A 9599-nucleotide genomic window follows, 5' to 3' on the forward strand; every position below is an offset into this window, starting at 1 on the left:
AAAGCGTAGCGTCCAATTGACGGGCCGAATCTGATATGGGCCATAATTTAGCCCAAAGCCTCTTAAAGGGCCGGACCTGATCAGGGCCGTAATTTGGCCCAGAATGTGGTAGGCTTTTAACAGGCCGGATCTCATATGGGCCATTATTAGGCCCGGAACATGGCAGGCCATTAATGGACCGGATCAAATATGGGCCGGCATTTGGCCCAAAACATGGCAGCTAGTTAATGGGCCGGCCTACTAGGGTCCTCAAAATCTTGTGGGCCTACAGCTGGGCCGACCCATTAATGTCGGTGAAATCTCGTGGGCCTTTAGCTGGGCCGGCCCATTATGGCCCACAAAAATCTTGTGGGCCTTCACCTGGGCCGGCCCATTATGGCGCGCAAAAATCTTGTGGGCCTTTAGCTGGGCCGGCCCATTATGGCCCGCAAAATCTTGTGGGCCTTTAGCTGGGCCGTCCCATTATGGGCCGCAAAATCTTGTGGGCCTTTAGTTGGGCCGGCCCATTTAAACTTTATGGGCCACTGTTGGGCCGTGCCACGAGTCGACGTATCATAAGCGCTTTGGGTCCAATGAGTGGATGACATCTGTCCCAACGGTGAGCCGACACGTGTTTCCTCCAGCCAATGATGATTTTACACGTGGAAAATCCCCATTGGTCGGGTCTGTTAACGGGTTATCGGATCCAAAACCGGACCCGATAGCTTAACGGCGTTCCGTTACGGTGGATGCCACGTGTCGATCACCCTTGACGAAAGCACTTCTGTAACGCGCGATTTATTGTCATGGAAGTGGACGCTTCCGTGATGATAATTTTGGTAATGTCATGGAACACTTCTACGACAGCACAGGTATGACTATCTTGATTCTGTCATAAAATTGTCATGGATGTACATGCATGATGGAAAACGTGACCTACTATGACAAACACGTATCATCACGGAAGTGTATTTTTTTGTAGTGGATGCATACCCACTTAGTTTCTTTTTGAGCTTTCATACACTTATAGCTCTAGTGCATCCGGTGCATCGCAATCCCTACTCACTCACATTGATATCTATTGATAGGCAACTTCATAGCCCGTTGATACGCCTAGTTCATGTGAGACTATCTTCTCCCTTTTTGTCTTCTCCATAACCACCATTCTATTCCACCTATAATGCTATGTCCATGGCTCACGCTCATGTATTGCGTGAAGATTGAAAAAGTTTGAGAACATCAAAAGTATGAAACAATTGCTTGGCTTGTCATCGGGGTTGTGCATGATTTAAATATTTTGTGTGATGAAGATAGAGCATAGCCAGACTATATGATTTTGTAGGGATAGCTTGCTTTGGCCATGTTATTTTGAGAAGACATGATTGCTTTGTTAGTATGCTTGAAGTATTATTGTTTTCATGTCAATATTAAAGTTTTGTTTTGAATCTCATGGATTTGAATATTCTTGCCACAATAAATAAGATTACATTGATAAATATGTTAGGTAGCATTCCACATCAAAAATTCTGTTTTTTATCATTTACCTACTCGAGCACGAGCAGGAATTAAGCTTGGGGATGCTGATACATCTCCAACGTATCTATAATTTTTGATTGTTCCATGCTATTATATTATCCATCTAGGATGTTTTATATGCATTTATATGCTATTTTATATGATTTTGGGGACTAACCTATTAACCTAGAGCCCACTGCCAGTTTCTCTTTTTCCTTGTTTTTGAGTTTTGTAGAAAAGCAAAACCAAACGGAGTCCAATTGATCTGAAATTTGACGGAGATTATTTTTGGACCAGAACAAGCCCACGGAGCATCGGAGATGGACCAGAGGAGTCCCGATGCACCCCACGAGGGTGGGGGGCGCGCCCCCCTACCTCGTGGCCGCCTCGGGGACCCCCCTGACTTGTTCCCGACTCCAACACCTCTTATATAACCCCAAACTTTCAGAAAGAAACCTAGATCGGGAGTTCCGTCGCCGCAAGCCTATGTAGCCACCAAAAACCAATCGGGACCCTGTTCCGGCACCCTGCCGGAGGGGAGAATCCCTCTCCGGTGGCCATCTTCATCATCCCGGCGCTCTCCATGACGAGGAGGGAGTAGTTCACCCTTGAGGCTGAGGGTATGTACCAGTAGCTATGTGTTTGATCTCTCTCTGTCTCTCGTGTTCTTGAGGTGATACGATCTTGATGTATCGCGAGCTTTGCTATTATAGTTGGATCTTATGATGTTTCTCCCCATCTACTCTCTTGTAATGGATTGAGTTTTCCCTTTGAAGTTATCTTATCGGATTGAGTCTTTAAGGATTTGAGAACACTTGATGTATTTCTTGCATGTGCTTATCTGTGGTGACAATGGGATATTCACGTGATCTACTTGATGTATGTTTTGGTGATCAACTTGCGGGTTCCGTGACCTCGTGAACTTATGCATAGGGGTTGGCACACGTTCTCGTCTTGACTCTCCGGTAGAAACTTTGGGGCACTCTTTGAAGTACTTTGTGTTGGTTTGAATAGATGAATCTGAGATTGTGTGATGCATACCGTATAATCATACCCACGGATACTTGAGGTGACATTGGAGTATCTAGGTGACATTAGGGTTTTGGTTTATTTGTGTCTTAAGGTGTTATTCTAGTATGAACTCTATGATAGATCGAACGGAAAGAATAGCTTCGTGTTATATTACTACGGACTCTTGAATAGATCAATCGGAAAGGATAACTTTGAGGTGGTTTCGTACCCTACAATAATCTCTTCGTTTGTTCTCCGCTATTAGTGACTTTGGAGTGACTCTTTGTTGCATGTTGAGGGATAGGTATATGATCCAATTATGTTATTATTGTTGAGAGAACTTGCACTAGTGAAAGTATGAACCCTAGGCCTTATTTCCTAGCATTGCAATACCGTTTGTGCTCACTTTTATCGCTTGTTACCTTGTTGTTTTTATAATTTCAGATTACAAAAACCCATATCTACCATCCATACTGCACTTGTATCACCATCTCTTCGCCGAACTAGTGCACCTATACAATTTACCATTGTATTGGGTGTGTTGGGGACACAAGAGACTCATTGTTATTTGGTTGCAGGGTTGTTTGAGAGAGACCATCTTCATCCCACACCTCTCACGGATTGATAAACCTTAGGTCAACCAATTGAGGGAAATTTGCTACTGTCCTACAAACCTCTGCACTTGGAGGTGCAACAACGTCTACAAGAAGAAGGTTGCGTAGTAGACATCAATGGGTGATTAATATTTGAAAAAATGTTTGGTTATATTTGTTGAGAGAGAATTTTTCAATCAAGTGAAGGATGAAGATGTCATCAATCTCTTCCAGAAAGGCGACATCAAAGTTATATTGTAAGAAGGATACCATCACTTTATCAATCAAAATATACTTATGTATTCATGTCGTTATGGTATGATACATTGAAATATTGCTAGTGCCGTTATGCTAGTGTTGTTTTGTTCATATATTGCTTGTGGTCTGTTGTTTGGTTCATATACAATATTTAGAGTAAAATAATTTTTGGGTGAATACCCAGGCTTCATTTTCTGGCGCCGCCACTGCTGTGAGTTGGCTTGGAGCGGCGAGTTGTTGAACCACGCGCCGGGTTGGAGCGGCCACTTGCCCCTCCATGCACCCACCTTTAGCTTCGCCCATTGTACTGACGCCCTGGAGTAGCGAGGAAGGTGGGCAGCGAGTTGCCTAGCTTATATCCGGCGGGCTCGGCGGGCCAGCAAGCCGGCTTTTATGCCGAAAACCCCTCTTCCTACTCGCCATATGGCATAGAGAGTGCGGAGAATATGGTGCAAGGAGGATATGGGGAGCGGAGGTGTGGTGCGGTTCTTGCCCGGCGTCTGGCCTCGTTTAAATAGCGGGCGGACGTGAGGAGCTAACCGGAGTTGTGTTTAATGATGGCCGGCTCGTGAACAGATGTGTGGCCGGAGTAAGTTTCTCGGCACCCGCGCAGGTTTAATGAAGGTATGTGTGCAGTCTGTAGCTGTTTGAATGTGTCGAGGAGGTGTCTTCAGCCGGGCTTGCAGCGGGCGGCGCTCTCTCAGCCGGCGCGCCGCTCTCTCTGCCGGCGCACCGCTTCAATGCCTGCAGTGAGTGGTCGCCTCCGCTTTGATACGACATAAGTGCGTAGTGGATGCTCTAACAGCGGCATGGATGCGGGTAGTTGGCATCGGGCGAAAAAGCACCCAGGTGAGGGGGAAGGATTTTAGTGGCCAGGGTAGTCAGAAGCGGTTTGCGAGAAAATGCACGTCTGGACCGGTGATGGGCCGATGCTGGACCGCGTTGAATGGCAAAACACGTCCAGACCGCACGGTCCGAACGGCTGCGTGTGGTTTGAGAGTCGGTGTCGTGCTCTTAGCTCACCTTTGTACGGGCGAATTTGTCATATGTTTGCATCAAAATGTTAAGTCCACATCTTATAGTATTTGTCGTATTCGAGCTGTTTTCATTTCTTTTTTAAACTTCAAAATGCCTAAACCTGTCCCTTAAAAAAAGAGAGAGAAAAAAGCCTGAACCCGATACGACGTGCACATCCACGCCCATACGTGCCTTTCTACTCTTTTCTTCTTCTTTCCCTCCTCGGTTACTTCAAAATACACGGTTGCAAGAAAAGAAGTAAAAGGAAAAAAGCACCACCAGTCTCACACCCGCATGCACACGCGAGCCGTACGCATCGATGCGAAGCTTTACCTCTTTCTCTGCCTCTCATGTTATACTTCTCTCATGCTTTCCAGGCCAAGAAGATTCATGTCCCATGCATATCTGTGCCACGCGGCCATGCATGCAATGCAAAATCATACAGTACTAGTAGAAAGCATGTCGTCCGACAAATCTCTGCTTGTTATTGCAAACCACAAAACATGATTTACATAGGTGCTAGTGGCATATAGGGAGCTCATCAGTGAGTTCACTTACTGACGCAGCAGAGCAATCTGCTTATCTGCGTACATGCTCAGACAGATAAATACACACACAAGTAGAAACAATTTTTTGGGCAAAATCACCACGAATTCAAAAGAAATCTCGAAAGGATGTGCGAAAGGTAGATCGGTCGATCAATCTCGGTCAAAAAAATGACAGATTTTTTTGCGGGAAGATCGCAACTTTTGTACATTACCCCCACTACCAAAATCCACATTGTAGGAGAGCTGATCTCTCCGCCTCATTCCAGCAAGCCAAGGAACCATTCCTGCTTCCCCGTCGCAGCAACGTTTGCCGGAGGAAGCCGATAAGACCACCGGTGAATGGTCGTCATCTCGCCGGTGCTAGTCTCTCCGGCGTGGCGCGATCGTCGTCTTCCCGGCACGCCTGAAAGCACAGTTCTATCAGACACGGAGGTGGCAACCAAAGCAGAAGGTGACGATTAGTTAGTGGGCTACTTGGTTATGTTTAATTTAGAGCTTACGTCCCTCTCATGCAGTGATCTGTGAGACCCACTGAGATATTCCCAATCATCTAGGTGTGATGCCTGATCTTAGTTTACCTAGGTAAATCATTCAAAGCAGGGAGATAAGGTTCTAGTAATGGAATCTTAGGTGTCCCTGATGGGAATGAAGTATGCAGCACTGGCACTCTTCTTGTCAGTAAAGCGACTTCGGAAATGATGTGCTTGGCTCAGAGTGTACGCTTGCTTTGTTCCTTTTTATTATTCTGCTCACGAAATGCCAAACCATACCAAGACCTCTTTATTGCAACAACTCACTGGAAACCTTATAATCCACATAGGCATATTTTTAATCGTAACAAGAAGTACAGATTTTTTTGTGGCCTTAACCGGGAGAAGTATAAGAACTGTGTTTAAATATTTCATTGCTATTTTATGCGGTAGAACTTTCAAATTATCTCTAGACTTCTGCTTCTTGTTCACTGCATGACAGCAGAGCAGACAACTGAGCAGAGTCTGTTCCGGAGAAACAAATGAGCAGAGTGCTTGTAAGTGTAAAGAACAACAGAGCAGAGTATCGCCGTGTCATTTATACAGTTCAGTCGATAGTTTGATCCCACTAGTTAAGAGTCATAAATATTTCAATTATGATGATGCAAAAATATCTTCCATTTCTTGATAAATGCGCTAGAAAATTATAAACTTTGCAAAAAACAGATGAAAAATGCAGGTAGATAGGCAGAATGCATGCATGCCAAGTAAAACAACAAGTGCATCCATATGCATCAAACACGAACCGATCAAAGTTTACCTGTTGTGGATAGGGTCAGGCCCCTTGGGAATCCTCCTCTTGCTGCTTCGGTACGCGTCCTCGCCGGCTTGTCCGCCACCTGACTTCTGTGCCGGGGAGCTCGTCATCGTCACTCCGCCGCGGGCCCGAGCCGGCCCTAAGCTCACGCCAGCACCACTCGTCGTCGCCACCATCACCAGTAGAAGGGCAATACACACGATGAAGATGACGGCCACCACTCGCTCGCAGCACGCCGATGCCCCTAGCGACCTATCCGGCCGTCTTCCCATATAGAGAGAGGCTCCCCTCTGCTTCTCAACTTTCTCCTCCTCTCCACACCACAACCCAATGCGGCAATGTTATTTCTCTCTACGCAGTGAACGGAACGAACCCAGCAACGACGACGTCGAGCTACCGACCACTATATGAAGCTGGTGGGAGCAATAGAGAAAAGCAAAGGGAGAACAAGAAGAGGAGAGCACAGCTGCATGATGACAATGACAGTGACAATGGCAAGGCAGGCAGGCGAGATCAAATACGGTGTTATGGAAAGGGGGGTAAGCAAAGCATATCACCACCGCAAGTGCGCGTCTAATGCGCACTTAGATCGCGCGAAATGCGCCTTTTTACGTGACTTGGAAGGGGAGGGAATCTGTGATCCCTGCCCGCCAAACATTCTTATCCCCCAATCTTCTTTTCCTCCGGCCATTGATCGATGCTCGTGGCGCTTTGGCTCGGTTCGCTTTGCTTTGCTTTCTCTTGCTTCTTCGCGGCTTTGTTCTCTCTTCTTTGCGGGGTGAAAGCAAATCAGCTGCCGCGCTTTTGTAGGACCATGCATGGGGGCGAGAGCGGAGCTGGTTCGGGAACGTGGCCGGCTTGATTCCGAGCTGCTAGCTTTGGAAGCCGATGGGCCCCCGCGCTGCACTCGCCTTGCCGGCTATATAGCTTCCTCCGCTCGCTAGCAATCACGTCGCTTCATCTGATTCTGTTCTTTCTTTCCCGTTCCAGAAGGACGGACGGACGCTTCCGTTATGCCACTGACGTGTGGGCACGCCGAGACTGGTCTCACCTTATGGGCGGTTAGATTATTTATAAAAACACAATACAAATGCCGATGCTCATATATAACACATACACTCATCCCTATAAACACATGCACACATATTCTATAAGCACCTCCGACATACTGAGCCGGCACAAATATGAGCGCCTCTGAGACACTGAGCCTCGTTGTTGATAAAAATCCTGGAATAAATTCAAAAAATACGAGTATCAGTGCCAAGTCTAGGACTTGAACCCTAAGGTGTTAATTCCAGCGCAATGAACCTAAAAGCAAATACAATAGAGCTGAGTCAGCGGGCTATAAGGAATAAACTAGTATATTTCTGCTTAGTTGGAGGAAAGAGAAGAGGAGAGAGAAGGTAAGCGGGCTCTTCGTGAAGAGCCAGCTCTAGCACATGCTTCTAGGCACTTTGTAAGAATGAAAGGTGGGCCACATAATAAAAAGTAGTACATTCTTTTAATTTACTATTATACATGTTGGCTATAAGATGGAATGTACATAACATAGCATTGGCTTATAGCCAGCAGCTAACTATACTATTAACCATGCTCTAAGCATCTGAGCTATGCTCACATGGATTAAAGTTGAAGCTATATTCATTATGGTTGGTAGATTTCTGTACGTAGAAAGGCGGAACAAGATTCCATGTTTACTGGATGCAATCTCTCTTGCAGAGATCGTCCACAATGAATGGTTTAACTTCTTCGTATCGGGTCTTATCAAAGACTTGATTGTTTATTTTTATCTTGTGTAGATGTTACCCATTTTATTGTACTATTTTAAAATCAGCCGTAACATGTATTTGCTATTTATAGTTCAGCTAACTACTAATTATTGACATGTGGCTAGGTAGTCTTTGGACATTGATATAATTTTTGTTATTTCTGATGTTCCTTGTATTGACATGACAGATGATGAATAGATAGAAAGTTTTTGAAAAGAAAATAAGCTAATAATTAATATGTGTGGTTAAGAAATAGTGATCTTGTGGGATATGTCTAAGTGCAAGTATGATGATCTGTCGATTGTGGTTTTTATTAGGTACAAAATTCTACCATTCACAATTTGACTAGGTACAATTATGAAAAATCTAATGTATGCATTTTGTTTAGGTATGATTATGTAAACCTAATGTCTGCAATCGGTTTACCAAAAAAGGCTTTCGCCCCGCTTTATATATAAAGCACCGACCAACAAGCATCCAGGACAAACACACGTCACCGCAACACACGCACACACCCAAGACAAGATACATAGACGCTGAGCGCAACAACACCATTCCTAGCAATACTACAATGAAGAGATGAAGTTACATATGACGAACCATGGGCTCCAAGGCGGTGCCTTCAGGAAGGGTACGCCACCGGAGCGCCGCCAGCGCCCGATCCAAGGATCAGAGTTTCCCCTGGAGCCGCATGACGGGCAATGAGAGCCGCGACGACGCCTTCAAGAAGGGAACGATCTTCGCCGCCGCCGGTCCGTCCGAAGATAGAACAGGTTTTCACCTCGGCCACCACTCACCGCCACCGAACGCCACATCCCGGCAACCACGCCGCCCACACGGCCATGGTGACCGGGCAACGCCATAGCACGGGCTCTGTCCAAAAGCACCGTGCTACCACCACCAGGGCCGCCGCCCCGGCATCCAAGACCTTGACACCACCTCACACGAGACCCGCCTCCACCCCAACGAAAGAGACGAGCGGAATGGTCCCCCCTTTCGCACCCCTAGGCGACCCCCAGCGTCGAGACCCGATAGGCCGGCCAGAACTGGCATCCACCGACCCGTCCTGCTGCCTCGAGCGCGAGACGAGCGCGGTCCTGTAGCACCGAGAGGGGGATGAGGTCAGTCCTGCTGCAACATGCGCGAGACGAGCTCGATCCCGCTGCACCGTGCACGAGACGAGCTCGGTCCTGCAGCACCGGGCGCAAGACGAGCGGTGGACCGCAGCTGGGTGAGGACCAGCCCTTTGATGGGAGTAGCGCCCAGATGACGAGGAGATGGGGCGAAGGTCGAGATGGTCCGACCGCAGACGAGCCAACGCCGGAGAAGCCGGCCGCTGCCGCGGGCAGATCCGCAACCACCGCCACTGCGCCGCCACCCCGACCACCCGAGATGGCCCCGGTCGAGGCAGCCGCACGCAGCCCTAGCCGAACGCGGCCTGCGCCGCCGAGAGGTCAGATCTGGCCGGGCCACTTGCCGCCATCCCCGACCCCTGGCTCGCACCACTACCGCCCTCCTTGACCCGCGCCGACCACGGCCCGCCCCGCAGGAGTTCAGATCTGGCCGAGCTACGCCTTGCCAGCCGCCGTCCCCGACTCCAGCAGGCACATCCACCGCGCCAC

General features: G+C 47.7%; 1 protein-coding gene across 1 annotated transcript; it reads right to left on the reverse strand.

The window, feature by feature from the left end:
• Positions 1-4835: 4835 nt before the first annotated feature.
• LOC141023417 (uncharacterized) lies at positions 4836-6818 on the reverse strand. Its single transcript, XM_073500370.1, has 2 exons — positions 6212-6818; positions 4836-5324 (listed from the first exon to the last, which is right to left on the reverse strand). The coding sequence occupies exons 1-2, from the start codon at positions 6478-6480 to the stop codon at positions 5282-5284; spliced, it is 312 nt and encodes a 103-aa protein (XP_073356471.1). The 5' UTR covers positions 6481-6818; the 3' UTR covers positions 4836-5281.
• Between the last annotated feature and the right edge of the window lie 2781 nt (positions 6819-9599).

This window comes from Aegilops tauschii, chromosome 1 (assembly GCF_002575655.3).
Source record: "Aegilops tauschii subsp. strangulata cultivar AL8/78 chromosome 1, Aet v6.0, whole genome shotgun sequence".
NCBI lineage: Eukaryota > Viridiplantae > Streptophyta > Magnoliopsida > Poales > Poaceae > Aegilops > Aegilops tauschii.